Source organism: Pholis gunnellus, assembly GCF_910591455.1.
Source record: "Pholis gunnellus genome assembly, chromosome: 3".
Lineage (NCBI taxonomy): Eukaryota > Metazoa > Chordata > Actinopteri > Perciformes > Pholidae > Pholis > Pholis gunnellus.
Window position 1 is genome coordinate 15,283,584 of NC_136529.1, and position 24,464 is coordinate 15,308,047.

A 24,464-nucleotide genomic window follows, 5' to 3' on the forward strand; every position below is an offset into this window, starting at 1 on the left:
TCTAATTGATCGCCTTTCAAGAAATGCCCTTGAAAAACCTTTTAAAAAGTAATAATCAATTAAACTTTCAATATTGAGACATTTTTAATTTTTCTTCTGTTGACTCAAGTTGACACGAGTAGGCTCCAGATACATCAGCTCTCTTTGTAAATAATTATGGAAATTCATGCCTCACCAAAACATTTGCTTGACTTATTGGTATCATGATAATGTTTTCTCCATGTGAGAGTTAGAAAGACGCCCTGAGTAATGAAGGAATAATAAAAACCCGGCAGGTTTAGTCTAACAAAATATCATAAAACGTTTAATGTGCTGTAGACAGCATTAGTATTACAACTATGCACTCAAAAGAGCATTAAGAAATCCCAAAATGAAATAGACCCAACATAAAAGACCTGGTAATTAGCTTATTTTGTAATACAAACCTGAAACAGAGAATCTCACAGGCATTCGGTACATCATGTCATCTTGCTAATACAAGCATATAACTACCACTTGGCTACTGACTTGACTGACTGAATACTTGACACTGATTAAATATTCTCATTTTCCAAACTCATCAGAATGTCTCAGCAGGGTGTTTGAAAAAGGACAGCAGTTAGGGTGTGTTATTTATCTATTCTGCATTAGTATTTATTGTATAGTCGTTCAACATTTGTGGTGTTTTAAAGCAGCTCAGTGTCCTTTATCCATTCTGTCTACAGAATTCAATGCGTGGGCCAATTGCCTTTTGTGATTTTACTAAGTACAAATGAATGAAGAGATAGAATAACAAACACACAAAACACACTCAAAGAACTGAAGGAATTGTTTCAGTACAAAGACTTTAATCAGGAAAAGATCAAGTAGAACTGCATAATGTCATATTTGGCTGAATGAATTCAATTAATCAGACCTAACACAATAATTGAAACAGAAAGGACTAACCATGACATTTACAGTTTCATTGACCCCTGAAACATTTGGACTTTCTTCCAAGGTGTGACACTGTTCACAAAAGAAAGAATAAATAGTGAAAACATTATTTTATAACTTTCCTCAAAAAAACAGATGATAACAGACAGCGGCCTGTTACAAAGAGGTGTCATTTTCTGTAGAACTGTACAAATGAAAGTGGTCTCATCCTCCTCTGCAGGGGACCATGTGGAAAGTATTGTCAATGCTTTGGCAACAGTGTGCAATTATTTAACTTGCCGAATGCTCTGGGGGTTGCATCCTCCAAACCACTGAGAACAATTTAATTACTGCACATAAATGCCTGTGGATATTCATTTGACTGAATAATTACATTCAAGCATGCATGTAACATAGTCAAACATAAATGCAGTTGCATTATAATGTCTTGTTCTCTGGTTTTGGAGTTTCATATACATATACAGTACATCTCACAATTACATAACTGAATACCTGTAATTAATATGCTCCAAATATTACTGATTGGAATGTGTAGCTCATTACTATCTGCAAAGCATTTACTTTGTAGTTCTTGTCTGTTTGAAGGATTCTAATCTTATTTTGAAATTAAGGTTGTCTAAAATGAGAGACATTTTGTTTTGAATGTTGGTACAGCAGGCTACATCTATTTAGGGTAAAGATAAACACAATCTGAAAATGAAATGGCTGTGTTGGCAAAACACTTTTATCAATTTAAATAGCATGTCACAAAGGGAGCTAAACATTAACTACCTTGTTTAAATGCATTAAATCAAGGCTATAAACCTGCCAACATTCTAGAATAATGTAAAATACAGTCATGGCAAACACTAAGTTCCCAGTCATTTTTTATAATTGTTAGGAGTGAGTATATATAGAGAGCTCCTCACACGATGTGTAATGAGTAGGATATTTTATCCTTGCTTACACCACCATCACCGTATTTTTTAAAATGGTACAACTATGCAAAATGAGAGATTAAATTATATTTAATTATAAGGCATCCTTATACAAACTGAAAAAATACAAATGCTGATATGCCTCAAAGGCCATATCAAAGAAAGTACAGTGTATTATTGTTATTGTACAAGTAGGTACCCTACAATAACAATAATATTTTTTAACATAGGCTATCATTTAAACATAGAAAAGCTACAGACAGAATCTGAACGAAGTTTGTGGTAAGTCAATTACTTGTGGTTGTGCGTCCATTGAACCGGATCTAGAACTTTTATTTCTTTGTTTATGAATCTGGACCTCCAACTCAGCGGAAGTCGTCAAATGACGTAGGTGGCGTCCTGCAACAACATGAGCGGGACTTTGAGTTTTGATTACTGAAACAAAAGTTTTGTGATTTTCTCTAAGAGCTGCTCTTTTGTTTCCCAGACATGGCTCTAAAGATTGAAGCGGATTCACCACCTGGCTTTGCATGTCTGAAAGTAAGTTGTATATTTATTGTAAAACGTGTTGCTAACATGGCAGCTATTAACGCTTAGCTAAATGAAACCCCCACAGCTAACGTTACAGGACGTTACATCTATGGGATGCCAACTAACGTTACCTCACGAGTAACGTTTACGTTACAAATATAAAGACATTTAGTTGAATACATATAACTTAATCATCCAGTTCTTTGATCTACAGTTGTAGTACTTACTAAACAGATGCTAACGTTACATTAGCTTCCCTTATAGCTGACGTACAATGCAACAAACTCATTTCTGATTTAACGCCAACTGAGGTTAACGTTATACTAATGAAGTAAATAACCAACGTTACAGTTAACATTCATCTCGATCATAAAACTACTGTTAACAGCCAACCCTGTCCATACAGAATATCTAACGTTAACGTTAATCGGTTAACTTACGTTATCGCTAAAACGAAACACAAAAAGTATTGATGCTAACGTCATCCTGCCAAAACATAGAAATACCAAAAACATACTTGGCACGGGGTCACATAAATTGACGCTGACTTATGTCGGCTGTCCACTATGTACTATGACAGTGAGACACACCACAATAACGTTAGACATATGACGACATGACGTGAGTTGGCTGTTAATTAAATCATAAACCGTTGATGCGTTTGAAGTGACTGTCCAGAGAACATAGACTTGTGCAGTAAGTTATGCTGTCGGTGTGGAAGGCTTCCAGATGAAGTTCTGCATGAATGTGTTTGAAACTCCTCGCAGACTTCAAGCCCAATCTCCTTAAAGGGAAATCACCGACTTTGATTTGTAGCATTCCAGCCTGCTATGTTTCCTATAGATGTAAAATGTATTGTTGACAGTTTTTTTTGTATCATTTTTGGTTACTGGTAAATAACTAATAGTTGAGCTGTTTTATTAGTGTTCCCTGTGGGTTTATTAGTGTTCACTGTGGTTTTTTTCTCATCTGCAGAATGTTGATGCCCTGCTTCGATGTCCCATTTGCTTCGACTTTCTAAATATTTCAATGATGACTAAATGCTCTCACAACTGTAAGTAACAAGTAGAGCAGCTTCTAAGATAGCTATGGTGATTATTATTTTAATTAGAAGCAAATCATTTACAACAAATTCCTTTTGAAAAAAAATTGTCCTTCTGAAAGTAATTTCAAAGCAGTAAGAGGTGAACATTTGAATGAGAATTGGTGTCTTTTCAAATGAATGGCATGTTTTTGCTGTGTGTGTTTGTGTCTTACTTCTACAGATATAGTGTATGTAATCTTTGGTATTGTTTTTATGATGAGCAAAAGAATCATTCAGTAGTCATCATGACTTTCTGTCCCTCTGGATTCTGCTGTTGTCTTGACAGTAATAACAAAGAGTGAGTTCCCTGCTTAAGCTTAAGTTATTTTAGGTGAATCCATCTTTGTCTGCATTTATTTGTGTCCAAAGACGTGGCATTCTCATTTGCTCCATAATTTAGCTCTGTGATGTATGTGAGTGCACCATCAGACTCCTCAAATGTGGATTGAATACAGTTGTGCACTACAGAGAACCTTTTTATGTGTATTGTTCAGACCAAATTATCACTGAAAAAAGTAATTCCTCTACCTGTTGGCTAACAAAATGATGTATAACATGCATTTTGTTTGCGTTTCATTTTACAGTTTGCTCCTTGTGCATCAGAAAATTTCTTTGCTATAAATTGCAGTGTCCAGTTTGCAATACAGTAAGTATAAACTTGACTTGAATGTGTAATCATGCCCCCAAGTAATTTGCATAATCATCAGGGTCATTACCTCAATATAGATGACTCAATTACAGGTCATTGTCTTTCACAATTGCATGTTATCGTCTGTAATTAATTGTATTAATTTGATAAAGGAGACAGGATCCTTCATACCTCGCCTCTCTTTCTTTCAGCAAGCAACTGAACAAGAGTTAAGAACCAACCGTTTATTGGATGACTTGGTCGTAAACTTTCAAGCTGCAAGGTAACCACACAATGCATTATAAATGGTTACCAGTAAACAAAACCTGCTTTGGTATTGGTTTTGAATTCAGGGTACTGCCATCATGACGAGCAGTGAAGATTTAAAACAGAATACTGTCCTTACCACATGTGTCCATATTAACAAATCACGAGTCAATAAGTTACTGTTTATTTGGTCCTTAGTGAGCAATGGCACTTATTTATCGTGTTTTTCTGGCCTTCTCCACACCAGCTCAGATGCAGAACAAAGATATAAGCAATTTATTTTAATACACCCATATACAGCAAACATTTAGTGTAATTATTTTGCCCACAGACAGAATTATGAAAATGGCAGATCAGGAAATACATCTTACTCTACAATCCACATAAAAGCTCTTTACCAAGGGCACAGGTGCCTCTCCTGAGCATCCCTCCAGTTTGTATCGGCACGGTTCTAAGAACTGACAAGAAAAACGATTATTAAACGATTTCAAGAGATCCTATTGTTATTGAAAAGTTTACAGTATGTCCACAAGGGAACCAATTTCAGTTTTTAGCAATTTATCAGCATTAGGGAAACAATTGTAATTGCCTTCTAGTAATCTACTTTTTATTTAAGGATTTTCTGTAAATCAAATGGGGATTTTGTTTTCATCAGCTAAGGTCATTCACGGTCATCCTTATATTGCACTTGTACGTGTGTTGTGTAGCTCTGGGGCTGATCTTTTTTCATTACGGCAGGATGAGGGCCTAAGTGGCCAAAGCCGGTCTCAAGGAAATGAATTGGTCCTTTTTACATTTTCGTTTTTTCCTCCAGTGACAATTATCACAGTGTAGGAAAACAATTCCTTTAACTTGAACACATGGTGCAACTAGTCACATGCTTGCACTATTTGGTTTGTCTGAGGCAGACTGATAAATGTTGATAAATGTGCAATATCAGTATCAGAAGGTCACCCCAACCCCTGGGATTATTTATCCCTGCTGGTCTAGGGTCATACTCTCTTTCTCATCCTGTAATCCTCACTCTGTACCCATGTTACTCTCTTTATTTTCCAGTGAAAAGATAACACAAAAGACATCTCCTTAAGGAGGTCTTGTCTATGAACAGAGTTTTATGAGTGATCCATGTTTTTGTGTGCGTTATAGCATCTGTTGAGGTAAAAAAAAAGCTGAAAATAAGCCTGTTTGACAAACCGGCTCCTTTTCTGTTCATCAGTGGGCATTGCCCCTGAAAAAAAACAAAAGAAACAACTCGAGCTAAAATTGACAGAATTGACCGAGCTAATCTCGTTATAATGTCTGAATGCTGTTATCGGTCAGTAAGTTCCTCCTTTCCATCAATCATGTCAATGTTATCATCTGTGAAAGGTCTCTCTTCGAACTGTAGACCTTCTGATTGTCTGATTGTCGTCACTGTTATAAATGAGTCGCTTACGCAGCTGCTCTTTCCTTTGGGTTTTAATTTCCTGTTGTGTAGCATTGAGCGTCTGAAAAATGGGATCCCTTGACGTTGCCTGAGAACGTTGTAGCTATATCGCAATACACCTGTCTCGACCAATTTAGGAATAGTTTATTTGCTCTGGAATAAATGTACCACATTTAAAGACCATTTCTTTCACATATTTGGCTTTTGCACAAACTCATACAGGGAAGAATGTGTAGATTTCTCTAGCATCTGTCCATGTCGTTGCTATGTTTTCTGCTTCAGAAGGGTTTTTGGATAGCTTCTTTCATTGGACCACTTACATTTTTCATTGTGAAACGTACTGGAAAACTGCATTGGGTGGCTTTTTGCCAATGGCTTTAATTTAGTGCAATTCAACTAGAGGCCTATTTCTATAGCCAACCACAGCGATTATTGCAGTGCCACACGTCTACTGAATGTTATCACAGTAACAAGCTACCTCGTAGTCTCTCCTCTGACTCAATGAACTCATTTAATGAGGTAGAAGTGAAGGTTGTACTTTAGCATCAGACACTGTTATTTCATTTATTTACTCACCAAAAGCACAATTGCCTTACAGTACATGTTGTTTCCTTGAACTCAGCAGTTTTCCTTTTGTAATGGGCCAGTGTCTTCATACTTCTGAACAGCTGTGCAGTCTATGGCTCTTTTTGTTTGACTCCATTTGTTGTCATTCAAATACTGCATATTTAAATTACATTTTTAAAATTATTATTGAGATATTGTGAGAAATTTGGACAAATTAATCACATGGAATTGTAATTGGAGGAGGGTGTTGAGAGGAGTGGGGGTCAACAATCGTTTGTGTTTAAGGTCACTAACATCTGGTGCAAACTGCCCTCGTAGGCAGCTATCTTTGCACTTACAACCCAGTTGTAATTGTAACAGATTATTCTTCACGTTGTAGAGGAAATCAATATGATAGGCCAATTTAAGTTCAATTAAGTGTGTGTAAATTAAGTAGATGGTATTGACCTGCTTTGGTTACTACAGGTTTAGACCGGGAAGATCAATGTAGTTTCAAGCAAAATGCCTAAACGCCTGTGCCTCTCAAATAGTGAATATTGATGTTTTTCTGATCTTTATATTTTTTGTAACCAATTTTACATGATTATTTTTGTGCCCTTACTCTACCAACCTTTAAAAGCCTCGGTTTGCAGTCACTGAAAACACTTCCGTATCTATGTCATCCTCACTCACAGAAACAATGGAATAGGTACTCGAATCTGTTAAATGTTTCTATTGATTTTTACATAATCTGCCTAGTATCAGGCAGATAATGTTATTTAAAGATTTCTTCTTATTTACTGCTGGACGAAAAGTAACTTTTAAACTACTTGAAATTGAATTACTTTGGTGACGAATGAGTCCCGTTGTAACTATGATGTAATGTGTGCTACTGATTTTAAATATGTACTGAATCTCTCACATAGCTCTTCTGGCAGGTGTCTTCTCTATGGCAACAGCCTGTAAACTGCTGAGCTACAGTAGTATTTAGAACCATTTGAGGAAAAACCTGTTTGCTCAAATGAGGCAGAAACAGTTGGGGCAGAAACTAATGGCTCTAATGTGAAGGGATGATAGTACATTTGTACTCCAAATAGTGTTTAACAGCCTACCGTCTCTAAATATACTACAAAACATTTGCTGCAATACAAAATCCAAATTCAAGTTGAGGGCTGTGTGCTGTGTTACAAACCGAATGGAGCATATATCCTCCAGATCTTTGCAGGGAGAAAGAGGAGGTGTTTCCATGTGAGATTTGTGCAAAGCGGCTTTGGCAAGTGTGTGCACCTGCTCTAATGGGGACAGCAAGCACAAATTAGTTCTAGATATGGAAAGCGGAACATTACACACCTCATTGGTTCCCTGTTTTATTGCCAAGTAATGGCCCAGCCGAAATTTGTTTGCTTTCTACATTTCCAAGACTGTAGCCAAAGTGCCTACTTTTTCTCGCTCCGCAGAAAAGGAGCGAGATAATTGAGCAGGTGCAGTTTAACGTCAAAGGGCTCACTTTACTGTCTACAGTATTTATTGACTCTTCTCTCTTTAATGGGCTCGACATGTTTTTTTTAAAGAGGTCCACAAGTCCTTTACACGACATAATATACTTTATGTAAGTATACTGTACATTTGTGTTTTTGACACACGTTTTAATTCACATGCCCTTTTTTCTTTTTCCAGGCAGCAGTTGTCAAAAGAACATTTTGAAACTCCTCCAATATCGCCAAGGACCCCAGCTTCAGCTGTCAAATGCAAAACTCCCAGAGAGATGGGCCAGAAGTGTAATAGCTCAGTTTTGAGTCACTTTTTCCAAAAGAAGCCAAAAACATCTCCCACTAAGGAAACCCAGCGAGACAGTTCTGTAGCTCAGTGTGCTCAGCGGAGGAAAATACAGACTGCACACACCCACAATGCAAATGACGCTGACCTACATTCAGCAACTGATCAACATCCAGTGGTTGTGAAGGAAGAGCCGATGGATGTGGAGGAGGCATCTATCCAGGGTTTGATGTCAGTCAAACGGGAAGCCGGAGTCTCGCACAGTATGAGCACCGGGGTTGAGTTGGCGCATTCCTCATCACCATCAAAAGACGTGAAGCCCGTAATCAAAGGTGAAGCCCTTCTACCTGTAGGTTAATAACGCTGAATCCATCCATTAGCTCACTGATTCATGTTCACAAGGTGACAGAATGGGTCACATTCATCTGTCACATGTTAGCTTTTGAAAATTGCGTAGGGCAATCTCTTTCTATTAGTCTATGAAGCAGGCACAACCTTAAGCTTTTCGGGCAATTTAAAAGAAGAGTATCATCTTCAGTATGTATCGTCCTTTTGGTATCTCGATGTCTTAAAGATGCAAAATTCTAAATTCAGAACATTAATATAGCAGCAAACATGTGTTTGCTATGTAATGATGTCTTGAGCAGAGAATGAAGTCGCTCTTCCTCTGTGTGTGTTGTGATCCCAGCAGAAATCTGTTTAGGACCTTCTCTTGTGTCCCCAAACTTAACAGAAAGACACCCTGAAAGGATGCATGATGAAACTCTAAAACTGTTTTAAACATCTAGAAGTTAGCTTGGTATGGGAAATCCATTACACTGTGAACAATAAGCCACCTTTATTGTTGTGTAAAAGTCATTTTTATGTTGTGTGTTGTGAGAGGAAACTGTTGTAAAAACGTCCTGCTGGGACATTCAAGGACGTTCTCATATTACCAAGTCTATGCATGATCTGACACGAGCTGAAACATGAAAATGTTCGGTATACTTTTCACAGTAGTCCGTGAACATATTGTCTTTAAGCAAAAGATTGTTTTACTTCTTGCTGTTGGTCAGTAAGTGTTGCTGATTTTAGATTGTGGGTATTTTGTTTAGGATCAGCTCTTTATTTGTACTGTTTCCTATTAAGTGCATTGAGGGGAATGGTATGGTTTGGCACGGAAATGTAATGTGACATAGGACCAAAAATGTATTATTTTCAAGTAAGCAGCAAATAATACCTTGTGCATTTTTTTTTTTTTGCAGTGGAGTGCCCTGTGTGTTCTGTCAGTGTACCACAGCAGTTCATCAACAAGCATCTGGACACGTGTCTTACCAGAGGAGAGAAGAAGGAAAGCTTGAGGAGGTAAAATACCAACTTAGCTGATCACTTAAATAAAGGCTGCTTGCTCAATAATGCTCTATAGGGAAGTGAGGTATAAGTAAAACTAAAAGACACTTTATAGATTTCCTAATCATTGGATTCAAATCTATTAATTAACAAAAAACGGTTAATAATTGTCAATCTATGGGGCATGTGACTGTTTGGACTGGATTTAGTTTTTTCAGGGTTGATTTTTTTCTGGCTTCTAGTATTTGTGAGAGGTGTGTGTCGGATGCACCATCAGTTGACTTTATATGCACACCTTTCCTGCTATCTGTCCTTTCCACCGTCTGAGAAGAGAGTTTCCTCTGAAAGTGCCCGTGTATTATTTTTACTTGGAAACTTGAAGTCATTTACTCTGTTATTGCACTTTTGTTTGCTTAAAATGACAGAATTACTGAAACTATACAATTGCACTTATTACTGTATTTGTAGTATTACCATCAACCTGGCTCCTCCTCTTTCTGAAGACCGGTTCTGTGACATAACTCGAGAGACTGATCCTCTCTCGCAAATATGATGTTCTGTTAAGGATTGGTCATTTTTGTAGCTGGGCAAAATACTTAATCTGAAGTACACCCTGACGTCATAATGATAAATTCAGAGGTTTTAATATTCTGGCCTTATGTAGTCAGCCTGCATGGAGAGGATTGCTCTTGCTACCAACCTTAATAATTTACACTTAATGTCTTATATTGAAGACAAAGTATGCAATATAATATAACACATTTGACGGCCTTGTATGAATATGAAAGAACCTCAGAGCGTGTTCCTCCACCAAGCTGACAAATGGCAACTCCCATCGGTTATATATCATTAATCAATCATCTGCTTATGATGTCCCAGACTCGCATGTTGAATAGTTTTAGAAGTTTATTACGGCTGAGCACAAAAATGCCCCACGTTATATCAGGTGATTACTGAAATATTCTGTTCAACATCTCTGTTGCAGCTCCATTGGCAATGCGAGGCGTCCAATGACGAAGCTTGTGTACAACCTGCTTTCAATGCAGGAGCTGAAGAGGAGGCTGAAGGAGTGCCATCTCTCAATGCAGGGTTCCCGAGACCAGCTGATCAAAAGACACCAGGAGTTTGTCCACACATACAATGCCCAGTGTGATTCCCTGGTCCCCAAATCAGGTACGGGCATTTGGTCCATTACACCATAGGGGCGATACTGTATTTAAAGTCTGGGTAAAATCAAATCTGAGATTTGTTTCTAAACACATTTTTAAACATTAAACACAAATTTCTAAAATGATGAAGACATTTTGGATTGGCTTTTGGACAGACATGAATGTAAAGGGCCTCTTAACTTGTTGGTGGAGGCATACATCCTATTTTTATGAGACAAGAACATATGTTGATGATGTATGTAGACATTTGGTATCACAGGTTGTGGTTTTCTTTGACTGGTATTTCCAAGATTTGCCTCAAAACCCTTTTTGTTCAATTGCAGAATTTAATGGGCAATATTTGTGATCTTAAGACAAATAAAGACTTTTTTTCCTTGTCAACAGCTGAAGATATTGCCAAAGAGTTGGAGGCCAATGAGAAGATAAGGAATCGACTGCAGGAGAAAGCCAAACCCGTGTGTAGTAACAGCTTAATGGGATATATTGTGGGCTTGAATTGTGCAGCCCCAAACGCACTGAAAGTGATAAATGTAGCGTCTCATTTCACGCACCTCAATTGATGCTCCCGTTTCCTGTTTCAGATTTGAAATGCCGATACCACAGGAGCAGCAATATTTTAGGAAACGGTTGCTGTTTAGGCAAGGTTCTATATATTACAGATACCCCTTAATACGTTATCTTTTCAATCATTGATCTGGAAAGAGTGAACGTTTAACTAGAAAATGTGAAATTGGCGTCACACGATCGTCTAGATGGAAGACTTATCACTTTGGAGTTTTTGGGAATACAAAAACTCTTAGTCCACTCGCTGTTGTACAGTGGTGTTACAGAGTGACGCTTCTCTTACCTCATAAACAATCCCTGGCTGAGTACAGACACTGTCCTGCAGAGAGCACACAAACCAGCGATCAAGTCACAAATGGTGTTAACGTTAAGCGGTGGTAGCTGATGGGACCGACCGCCAGTGTCGTTTGTCATTTGAACCAGCGAAAGCGACAGTAGCAGTATTATTAATAATGAATACAGTTTTCTTTTTTCACAAAATATCGTCCTCTGGGGAGAAATCTTTAGCATTTTCTTCCTTTCAGCTCTCCCCTGAAAGATTTGCGGCTGCAGAAAAAACCCAGCTTTAATCGCTTGGTCTTCATTTGACTCTCCAAAATTGAAACAAGGTTGGATTAGGTGCATGGCCATTTAAAACAATAGGTGTACTTCAAAACGTGCACGTCGGACGCTTTCAGTGCGTTTGGGCCTCATGATACTTTTTCCTCTCAAATGTACCCTGAGGAGTTTTAATAAATATATATATATATATATATATGGTTAATGCTAATGAATGTTTTTGTCAATTCAAAGGTCATGGTTTTCGCAAAGAATCAGTCTGAAAAGGAGATTGATGAGGTGCATTCAAATTATAGTAAGTGAATTTTTTTACTTTGAATCTGTTGACACCTCAGGGTTTGACTCGTCAAGCTGGCAGCTTAAAATCTGTGAACAAAGTTCAACTGCTTTGCATGATTTTACATGTTCTGTTAAAATATGCATGTACGTTCTGGGGCTGCATGTAAGGAATGGTTAAAAAATATCAAGTGCAATATAATATCACTACGACTCTGCCAAGTGTACAGAAAGTGCAAACTAAATTCAACAGACCTAGAGTAAATAAACAAAATAATTTATTACATTATCCCAAATTACAACATATTAAACTAAATGCTGTCAGTGAAATTGCAACATTATGTAAAATGTTCCCTCTTCTCTATGCATAGCCAGGGTACTCACTAATATCATATTGTCTGAGGATACATACGTTTTAAAGCCAACATTGTTTACTATTGGAAAACAAATTTTATGATGATCAACTTTGTTTGATAAAAACTGTTTAAATCTTTTGGCATTCATCTCATCTCTGAGGAAAACGTGTATCGATGATACTATGACTTCCAGTGCCTAGTAGCCGTGTGGCCCAACTGTGTGGTTCAGTTACACAAATATATGAATGCTGTCTTCTGTAGAAAAAGACGCATCAGACAAAAAAAGGCAAAATGTTATCTCAGAGAGACAGACCACCTTTTTCCAAAGTATGAATTTGTTTTGAACTCGATATGAATTGACCAATTTAGTTTTCACTGAAATGATTTGTAATGTTTCTTTCTCCTTTTTAACTGACAGTTATTTTTTCGCACTTAAGAAAACTAATGCTGAAAAACATTTTGGTCTGGGTTGGTAATCTTCTTCAAAAACATTTTTTGCCATTACATACCGACAGCCATCAATAAATAGAGTGCTCTGCCACAAAAAATAAAAGGTCAGGTATCTGTGGCCGTCGCAGGACTATAATAAGCCTGCCTGTCTACCCGCCTGTCTACCTGCCTGTCTACCTGCCTGTCTACCTGCCTGTGCACTTATTGCGCGTCACCCAAGTCTTCCACAAGCTGCTATCTTGACGGCTATGAGTACTAACAATAGTTATGTTCATTGTATACGTTCATATTGATAATTGTGGGGGAGTGGCTTTTGAGGGATAAAGGGATGGGATTTCAGTGTTGCTGATTTGGTGACTTTCTCACTAGATTTATTGACTTTCGGCGCTATTGCTGCAAGATACTTTCACTGGAAAAGAGTTTGCAACACTGGGACTTGGTTTTTCGGTTGGATAATTAAAGAAAATTACATTTGCTAGCTTTTTAAGCTTAAGCTTACCAACCCTAGCTTTAGGAGGTCTACTCTATTGAGTTCTCCTGTTGGAGCTGTGAATCATATTGAGTTCACCACTTTTAAAGATAAGGCTGGTCAATATAAGCAGGCAATGCAACACATCTATTTATCAATAAGGTCAGGACAGCATTGCTAGAACAATACCTTTTGTTATACAGTTTATCTCGATATTGACTCATTTCAAAGAGGGATATTTCATACAGAACTTTAATAAGGACTGTATTAAAGTAATCAGATATACAGAATCACAGTGCATGCACAAACGTTGCATCATTCAAAATGAATCATCTATTGCACTAACTCCATCTACCTATTGCAACTTCTTTGAAACTACAAGCACTATATATTTTCCTCTTCATTACCTTATGTTTATTCTATGTCTTATGCAGGGCTCTGTTTCTGTGTTTGATATGTTATACGAGGTGTTATACGAATAAACCTTGCTCATGAGACAATAACAGGAATTCAAGGCAGTTTCTTAGATTTGATCAGAGTTTCCCTCGGGAGATTTCTTGACAAAGGTTTTATTATAATACTTCCTTTTTTCTACTTATCTGAAGGTTATTTTTTATTCTATAAAAGTGTATTCATTTTTTGTACCTTGGCGAAGGTGGTCTTTAATTCAGGTTGGGTTACGCCACATCTGCTTTGAAATGCTGTCGTTAATCCTTTTTGATGATTTGAATCTTCTGTAAGAATACCTCAAACTATCAAATGGCAAAACTCGAAGGCTGAAGAGATCAAAGCTTTGAAGCTTCATTCATAACTTTGACGTTTGAGTTCCAAATCAACATTTGAATTCTGCGCAGCTTCTTATTATTTTTCATGTCTTTTTGTTCTGGTTGAACCCAAGATTTCTCCACATTTGCAGATAAAAGTCAGCCTCCACTAACATTAATAGTATTTCCAACTTATGTGATCCAAACATTATAAATAACTAGAGCGTTGTAAAGGTCCGAAAGTCAAAATTGATAGATGTAATAATTTATTTATTTTTAAACGTTTTTAAAAAAAAGTGTTCTGCTTCCATCCATATTCGTTGGCACTTGCTGCACTCAAAGGGAGACACCCACCTATATTTAACACGGTGCTCTGGCAGCAATCTAACAGCACCATCAATTACATTTATGTAACCACAATAACAAAAATCCATAATTTAGGTTGTAAAATATGTTGAACTATAGAGGAACCCTTTATTTGAAAACCCTAACAGAAGATGTTCAGTACAACCCTACAATGCAGGACACAAGCTTGATCTAGGAAGGATTTAGAGGTCTTGTCGGTAGAAAATGCCTAAAGATTAGATATGCTTTGGGCATCTTAATGACAGCTTATAATGACAATTTCCAAAGCAAAGGCTTTTAGACCATTCAATGCATTTATTTTTTCCATCTCTCGGCTGCCAATTCAGTAGAAAATCCGTTTGAGATCTAAATCCATCTGCATGAGATCATTTTTGTCTAATCTTTGTTATTGTTGCGTGGTTAAGCAGTGGAGAAGTTGACACTGTTCTTTTGGAAACTGTAAAAGTAATATTTACAAGTCTCCAACAAAGTCATTACGATTTTGCATATTCAAGGTGTCGCCCAGCGGTAATATCAAACTTACTTTATTCTGTCTAGAAGCCAGCCACTACCAGCTCGCCCTGTATACCTTTCACAACACATTACCAGCAACAGAAACAAGCAGCGCTGCGTCTCCAGTCAGTAATTTAGCAGCAAGGGGCGGAATGGAAATATTAAAAATTGATGAGATTTTTGCCTGAGTGAAACTGTTTCTGAAGACATTTTTGTCATATGATATGTAGGGTTACGCGGCTATTTAAGTGTCCATCTAAGATTTTGTTATTCCATTCGATATGAGCTCATACTGTAGATAATCACTCAATCACTCATACAGACATAAGAAGGCTCAGAAGTCCACTGTAGACCAGGTCTGTGTTTTTATCTTAAAGGGCAGAGGTCAAGCAAAAACAGCAGCATTAGGGAACATTATCCAAAGTGGTGTTGTCAGGGTTGAACGAGATAAAAAGCTTGTTGGAAATAACTCTGCAATGCTAACTTTAAAATTGGTTGAAAAAGGGTTGTGACTCACAGTAGGTAGGGTCTATAAATAGCTGCACTGCTGTGATAACCTCTTGATTTATCAGGGGAGGATGTGGATGACTCACTCCGGCAGCATTGAAAATGGTGAATGAGCAGACAAGAAGGTGAAAGGAGCACACACCGAATCCACCGGTGGCTTGCAGCCTTTAATATGACATATTCTTTTGTTAATAATACAATCAGCAGCTGGTTATTGAGAAAAAAATCTTAGAACCCAGAATAGCAGCAAAGGGAAAATCCTAGAAATCCTGCTTTGGGAGACCAGCCCGAGAGGTTTGTTATAGTTTATCCACTATCTGGCAATGTTAAAAATGCAATGTTAACCCTTTGCATTTTGCAATGCCTGATGGAGTCCACTGTAAAGCTGTGTGTACTAGTGTTGCTGAATTCCCTCATGTCTGTAAAATTAACCTGGTGCATGAAATGTTACCATAACTTGTAACCCACAAAATGCACAACTGTCTAATTCTTACAAGCCTGTAAACAAAAAAAAAAAACAATACTACATATGTACTGTGTATTAGGAGCCACACACGGGTAAAGCTTTGCAAATGAATTGGCTAATTTCTGTGTGAGAATAAAGTACTCCTTTTGCTCCTGAAGATATCAGTGACAAGTCTGAGGTAGTAGAGTTGTTCCTTGTGTAGATCACACGAGTGTTAATTGCAGTATTCTCTGTTCTCCTGTCTTTGTTTATATGAACATCACGGATGTGCAGATGCTTATGTAGGAAGTGATTCAATTCTTCTTTTTGCCTGCGTCTGTTCACAGGCAGTTATAACGTGTTTTCCGTGACTGTTTGGCCTACACCAATGTAATTTAGGGATTTTGTTGCCACAGACATCTTGGACCTTGCATCTGTGGTGGTACGCTTTAAATACAGAATAAAACCTTGTATTTCTCAAATAGATTCAACCTTTCAAGGTTGTAACTTGTCATTTCCAAGTCAAAGTATGAGTGATCGGCCTGATGCGTTACAGATGTTGTCTCACAAAGAAAAATGAGTCCGCATTCAATATACATTTTAATTCATGGTAATCCCAAACAACATTTTCCACAGTAGCCTATTTGTGGCTAGTTATTTCTTTGTATTATTTTCTTTAATTCACGACTAGGTGGGCTGTCAGCTCAACATTTTTAATGACCCTGACCATAAATGATGAGATAGTGTTGCATTAAGATCATTGACTAGCCCTCTGTACCTCAGATACTGCTGCATAATTAAAAATGATGTCCTTTTATTTAAAACTATTCCATCATATATTCTATTTTGCCTGCAGGGAAGAAGCACAACAGTGAGTTTTCCCGCCTGATTGCCCATGTTCGGTGTCGTCTAGAAACCCCCGGGCAGACTCGTGTCAAACACAAAGTCATTGTGGAAGACGAGGATGCACAGAAAACACACTCTGCAGGTACTGCAGCACTCCATACCTTTCTCAAGGAGTAAAATGTACTCTAGCCACAGGAGATGTTAAAATATGTCTAGTATTCTTTAGCATAAGTCACCTGAACCCCATGGTAACGGCATCGCTTACTCTGTGGAAAATGTGTTCATTCTTAACAAAATGAATCATGGGATGCAGCTTAATGGGGTTATCGTGACACCCTGCTGGTTATGGGCAAGGGTGGATGAAGATGTGTCAATAACGGTAATCAATGTTCGAGTCATTTCATGTGTTTTGGGAACAAGTTGAGAACAATTAACCAAATGTTACAGAGGAAGTGCAGAGAAGGAATGATAGATGGGAAAAGTTGGGGACAGTTTTTGGATTATTTCATGTGTTGGTAACAGCACTTTATATTCAACTTAAAAGGTGATATGTCAACTTGTTTCCACTGTGCCCTACTGGCCAACGTTATTGCAGATTTTAAATAAGTGGGACTAACCTATTTAATTAATATATACTATGCTATATACAAATTGGAAAAAGGCACAACAAATTCCATGACAGGTGTGCGAGGCTACAGATATGTAATAGTACCAACAAGACCTTAAATCTACTTCTGATTTTATGCACACCCCTTTTGACAGGTAATTTCTCCACCGTTTAATTCTCCATGAGCAGAGTCTGACACAATGATGGACTATGTATGTGTGCCTCCTCTAGATCAAGCTGCAGAACCAAAAAGCTGCTCAGTGATGAAGGTAGAAGACAGTGAATCTGACGCGGAGCCATCTGCGAGAAGGATTGAATTGTCATCCAGCCCCACCTATAGTGACGTGTCCATCAGCAGGTGAGCCCGAGATAATGGACACATCCTGATTCACTTACTGGAGGTCACACCCTCAACGCTTCTTGTCAAGGTTTGGTCTTTTTCATGCTACAGATGAGTCGGATCCTTATTTTTTACTACTTTTCTACAGTTTGAATGTATCCAACTGTAATTTCACAGTGACAATGTGTGTGGCAATCTGCTTTTAACTCTACTGTTGTTTTGTATGATGGTGCAACACCTTGTTATATTTGCTGGAGTTTTAAGTGTTTTTATCCAGTGCAGTTTGTCTATTTTAGTCCCCATTCCAATGAATTTCTCATTCTTTTGGCAGCAAACTCGTGTCTTGTCACCATTTGTGACGACGTATGAATAAATTATGTCTTTACACGTCTTTTAAAAGCAGAATTAATTTAATTTCCTTTCATCTTTCACTTAGAAATGCACAGAAACTGTCATTTTATTGGCATTTCTGTCCTATGTTGCAAGATTGCTAGCCAGCAATAGCCCATGAACCTTGGTATACAGAGGTGATTGTAACAAGAGAACTCCAGCCATAAGCTATATGTTTTTGCCAGGGTAGTTTGAACCATCTGAACAGTCTACACGAGTTTGTATATGAAATAAAAAGAAAGCTACAGAACAACTTTGTCATGTTGTTACCTGTAGTGTATTGACAGCAATGAGACCAGCTTTACAGTAAATGGGCCAAATCATTTCAGCACAGCATCATGTTGTGTAATTGAGGCATAGGGAAAGAACAATGTTTGTTTTCTATGAGGAACAAAATAAAAACGATGACAAAAGTTTGATTCGGTTCCAGCCGTCTGTCAGCGTTTACATACTTGCTTTGTGTTTTCTTGTGGACGCTGTTTTGCAGATGCACTCTTGGTCTCATTTTAGTAGCCAAATTGTATTAACAAAGATTTGGCGGACATGTCCTCCCTGACAGCCTCATGTCTCCTGCATTCACTTTCAAGGAGTGGTTGGGAAGGGAAGAGTATCAAACAGTATCAAAACGAGTTCAATTATTGGTCGCATTAAAAGCAGGAGGTTTACCATCAAATCACAGTAATGATGTTAACAAATATATTAACACACAGGCAGTAGAAATAAAGTCTGCAGGTTTCTTTTTGATGGGGACCGAGATAAGACCTTCAAAAAGTGCTCTTGAGACCAAGACCGTTCTCGAGTACGACAACTCTGCCTCAATCAACTAAAGCCTCTTGGTAGTGTGAACAATCATATCTCATTTTTACTCACTTTGAAGTAACATCTCTGACCATGTTTTCGGTGGTATGTTTATCTAGTCCATGGCAGGCTGACAGTTTGGTCTACACAAAGTGTAATACAGTGAAAACACCTGCTCAAAACAAACAAGTTGAAAGAAAATTGGTACCACTCATAGTTTTCAGAGCATCACCGTATAATTAGAAATATCTCACTTTTATGGCTGTTACTTGGGACTAAACTAATGCAATATGATGTTTATTGAAACAGAAAATACTCTATATCAGTACAACTTTGTTAATGACCTTCTTTTCTTCTTTTCACTCCCTCTTTTCCATTGCAGTTCTATTTCAGACATCTTTGGTCCAGAGCCTGCCAGACACCCCGAGTAAGTGGTTCTGCTGTCATTTTCTACGATCAAGAAACGTTTTGTGATTTCAGTTTTTACTGTGCCAGCCACTAATGCTACAAATGCTACGTAATCTTTTTGCCATTACAAGTAATTGCACATTTGTATTTATGCACAGATTGGATGTCAGCACACTGTTGTCAGGATTGTCTTGACACACAGAAAATTCACACCTTGAGTTACATTAGTTTTACATTTAGAAAACGATAACAAGCGGAACTGCAAATACTTGAGTATTGCCTTTAAAAAATGTATTTTCTAATGACTATGTTTATTGTTTTTTTTAGTTGTTTGGTGTGTACAATGTCAGAAAATGTTGTTCAGTGTTTCCCACAATTCAAAGTTATTCAGTCTACTGTCTTAGAGGAGTAAAGAAACAGAAACTATTCACATTTAAGAAGCTGGAATCAGAGAATTTTCCTAAAATAATTCTCAAACCAATTAATCGATTATCAAAATATTTGATTATTAATTAAAAAGTTGACAACTAATCAGTAATCGATCAACCGTTGCAGCTCTAGTGAGGAGCATAGTATTTGAAACCAGTTTGTCCATGAAGAATGTTAAAACTCCCTGCGACCTGACATTGTCAGTACTGTGTTTATAGGAGTCCAGAGAGCAGAGGTAATGAGGCAGAGTAGAGCGATATAGATAAATAACATGCCATGCCCTTCTATCAGTTAAGAATGAAAATCCTACCTTTTTAAAATCCCTCTTCTACAACAACAAGAAGAGCAGCTAAGCCGCTGTACTGCGGCTGAGCCTCTCACTCAGCTTAAGGTTGGACAGGTTACTCTCCTCTGTGTAATATGATGCTTGTCCTTGAATTTGGGATCTTCACTTGTTATCAGAGGCAGCAAGATAGCACTCTTGTCAACAAATTGTTGGCAAATAGCGGATATTTATTCTAGTCCCTGAGCTATTGGTGATTGTTTGGACAACTTAACATGCCAGGAAAGATGATTTTATCCAATTATACGGTATGTCAGCAACAGATGTTTATTGTCCAGGGTCAGTGGTGGTCATATTTCAAACCAATTATTGCAGTGACAAGTATTCTGAATATTGAGATTAGTATTGGGAAGGCTGCTTTCTGTATTCAGTTGTATCCTCTTTTCTTTTTCTCGAGTATTTACTGCCACATACTGGGCTGTTGCTGCTGTCATTATTTTGACAGTGCAATAAGACAAACGGCACATATCTCTTCACCCCAGAGGACTCGCATAAACAACTGTAGTGACCTGATTCTCATTTACTTGCGAACTGCTCACAAAGACAGTGAAGCATTCCGGTGTCACATTGCCTACGTAGCATTGCGTCTTCTCTCCCTCTCCTTTTTGCTGGTGGCGTCGCCTTGTGCTACTAAACTAGCCCTTGTCTTTGGTGAGACAAGTACAAATAACAAACTAATGTGAATGATTCTAAATGTGTTTTAGTATTCCCAACCAGTTGACACTGTGTGTGCTCTTCTGGTATCTTCTGTGCTTGTAAAAAGTATGAAACAAAATGTTCTTTCCATCAGGTGAGGCTGTATCTCCATCCACCAGCCTTTTTTAGACTCTGGCAGTGATGGCAGTGTAACTGTTGATTGTTTTAGTCCTGATCCACACGTTGCACAGAGGCCAATTGCCTGTTTATAAGTAATCCCTAGCCTCCCCACATGTGGACTTCTGACCCAAATTCCATTGTTGGAATTTTGTTTTTCCTCTCCATCTAGTCGAGATGAAAAGCCAGAGGACCTTGTCGCTGGCTGGAGGGTAATATATATATATATATATATATCTGTAGTATAATCAGCCAAAGAGAGCCCTTCATGTGAAGCTGTAAGTGGTTCCACATGGAAGATACTGTGGGTTCATGTTATCTGAACACTTCTTATGGAGAGATCGCCACCAAAACTACATAATGAGCTGTGGAGCCCACCAGAGCTAACACTGTAGCAAGACATATTGATTTGGCAGAAAGTAATCCATAATGGGGGGAAAAAGCATATGTTGTGTTCCTCTGACAACAGTGAGGGTTCTGTCAGAACAAAAACAGAATTGTTTAGTGTTTCTGAAGGAAAAGCACAGATTAGATTGTCCTGATTGAAAATTGTGTTTACTTTAAAGGTGCTAAATGTGAAAGTAGTTGTTTTCTTAAATTCAAGACTTAAATTCAAACAAACTCCTTCCCAAGACTTCCTTTCACCTGGGCAGCCATTTTCAATGAGGCACCAGCAGAGACTGAAGTGAGCTTGTTTTTAATATTGCCGCAGTACGTTTGTACTTTACATGTTGTGTCCGAGTGACCTTTTAAGGGAAGAAACAAAGTGGCAAAGCAGGAGCCGGCCCTATAAACGCTAATGCCCGTCACTGCTTTACAATGCTTAACATGTGCCACAGTGTTTCGGCCTGGAAAGCCGGCAAGTTAATCATTGGTAATGTATTCTGATGCTTTTATATAGTTTTGTATCACCAGTTTTTGAACATGTGTGCCGTCTTGTACTACGTTTACACTGGTAAAATGTAAGCATATAAAGTAGTAGTAGTAAATATTTTTAATAAACCTACACCACTGACCTTTAGTACATTGACCATACATGGTCCAGGGCAGTACACATGTATGTGTGTGCACATATGCCTCATATTGAGCCAGGAAAACTCTCGTCTGCCCATCTTAAGTCGAGCTAGTTAGACCTAACAATTGACTTTGCACTTGTACAAGGGAGAGTGAGTCCCAAAATAGAATAGTGTTTCCTGTCTCTGTGCTGGGTGGACTAAGAGCTTTGTGTTGATTTGTCCTTTTTTAATTGGACACACAATGTTTTATCTACGGGATTTTTTTTCTGGTGTAATGCATTTGCTGGAGGGGTGTCAAGCAGCCTGTTGAGTCAAAATAAATTTACTCTCACTTCAGCAGCATGATAATCAAGTACGAATGCACTCAGGCTATGCACCTGCCTCCATTCCCGTCAGATGATTGCAGTCTGCATGTAGTATCTCAAAGTCAAGGGGCTTGTTAATTGACTGTATAAACTGCTAGTTACATAGAGGCAACTAGTGGAAAACAGTCATACATTGTATTTTCTCATTTACCACATACATTATGACTATTGTGGTAGACTTGATCCAGCGAGATCGTAATAGTTTAAGTAACCATGTAGACTAGAAAAAAAAAAGAAATCTTAGTTGTGATTAAATCCTAAGCTTTTCCCTACCGTCTCAAATGTTTTCTCAAGATATACACCAAGGATGGCAGGAGGGAGGAAGGCAATTTTAATAAGACTATTGATGATAATAACGTGTGGTCTTTATGGCTCTGGGGCCCAAAACTCATGCATATTCCAGAAATGAGCATCGTAGTCGGTAGATAATTAACTGCTGGAATCTTCTTCTTTTTTTTGGTTTGGTTGTTTGTGTGTAGATACCAAGCAGCTAGTGTACGGCAAAATGTTAAGCAGAAGTTAGCCAATGATAACGCCTTAATCACCGTAACCTTAGTTTTGCACATTTCTGATATTCTCCATTCTCAAAAGACTAAAAGGTCATCTCTGAAATTGATCTTTCATAGAGACACAGAGAAGACCTCAGTCCAAACGCGAACATCCAGCATGAAGAGAGACAAAACGGCTTCATCACTCGTCAGTGGAAAACGACGGCGCAAGACGTAAGGATTGATGGAGGGAAAGGGAAGATAGAGAGAGTAAGATCTCTTACCAACCAGATCCATACCAATAAACTGACTTCTGAAGTTCAAGCATAACAAGAAGTGATCTTTATGCACATTCCTGTCCAGCATTTCTTTTTCTGAAGTTGTACTTTGCAATATGTGTCATGGTTGGAATACATTTAGTATTTTAAAATACTTTGTGGTCTTGTCGTCCATGATGAGCTGTGAACCCCAACATTTCTTCATGTTACTCGAAGAGTATGGAGGCTATAACATCAATACTGGAATTTATTCAAACACTATTAAATGTCGTAAAGATTTAGTTTCTGCGTGTAAAAATTTGATACATTTTTACTTTTTGTTTATAGACATAAGCAGAAGTTAACATCATTTCTACTTGTAACCAGTGTTCCCGTCACTATATAGTATTCTATTGTAATTTTAATTCACATTCTATTGTTTTTCTTTTCTTAATCTTATTTTTTTTCTTCTTCTTCTTTATACCGTGTTATATGGTCCAATGTAATATTCTGTTTAAACTGAAATAAACCTGTAACAGCATTTAATAGATTTGTATTTGAACACTCTTTTGGTTACATAATTGACTTATCTTCCAACATTAGCTGCGCATGTCATCATAAATAGATTTTGGCACTTTGTACATGTGTGCAAAGCTACACTTTTATACTTTGTGGTTGTGCTGGAACATCTATTGAAACCCAAAAATTCACCTATTTTTTTTTTTCTTGATGTCTGTCCGACTGCTAACCTATCACCTCCATCTTCAAATTTTCCCTCAGATATTTTGGCCGACTCAGATTAGGAACTCGGTTGCGTCGGTTTTCTCTGTCATTTGCAATTTCTAAGCATTCAACAAATCTGTAGCTTTCAAATTGATTTGTTTTCTTTGAAAGAAAAGTAACCGGGGTCGGTTTAATTCAGGAAACCCAATGCTTGTGGAAACCCCAGGTCAAAGCAGCCAAAGTGTAAACACTGAAGGGGGGGGGCGGGGTGGTGGTGTTGTTTATGTATACGTGTATGGGAGAGTGAGCAGGAACACGTTTGGGAGCAGACCTTTATTGAAAACAGAGCTCGCCTTCAGTCCGAAACATGGTGCTTCTGACTCTGTTGCCTCTCCTCTCAGACAAAGCAGGGACACACTGACGGACATTGCTGGATTCATAACAACTTGACATGCTTATGCATCCTTACTTATTTTTTACTATCCAATGATTCTGTTTGTCTCTGGTTTAATCAGCGGGGACTTCTGCCTGAAACTACAGGAGAGGTTTGAGTGCCTCCTGATCCTTGCCTTGATTTGGGATGCAGTGAAGCAGGCAATGATATCACTGATTCCATACACACACCAAAACCACAGGGACTGCACCCTTTCAATAGAAATCCCAGTCACCTTATTTGTCCGTGTCTGGGTGGCTGTTGAAGGGTATATTTATCATCTGTCTAACTCAAGGTGAAACAGAATTTGGATCTCATAATTCATGACGGCCCTTTCACCCTGGTCCTCACCTACATTTACTCATATTCCAAA

At 38.0% G+C, this 24,464-nt stretch overlaps 1 protein-coding gene across 1 annotated transcript; it reads left to right on the forward strand.

Moving 5' to 3' along the window:
• Positions 1-2,254: 2,254 nt before the first annotated feature.
• Positions 2,255-23,413, forward strand: rad18 (RAD18 E3 ubiquitin protein ligase). Its single transcript, XM_079185926.1, has 13 exons — positions 2,255-2,372; positions 3,339-3,417; positions 4,032-4,093; positions 4,288-4,358; positions 7,992-8,422; positions 9,335-9,434; positions 10,405-10,592; positions 10,973-11,043; positions 11,945-12,005; positions 16,692-16,823; positions 17,520-17,646; positions 19,199-19,243; positions 22,817-23,413. The coding sequence occupies exons 1-13, from the start codon at positions 2,322-2,324 to the stop codon at positions 22,914-22,916; spliced, it is 1,518 nt and encodes a 505-aa protein (XP_079042052.1). The 5' UTR covers positions 2,255-2,321; the 3' UTR covers positions 22,917-23,413.
• Positions 23,414-24,464: the final 1,051 nt, after the last annotated feature.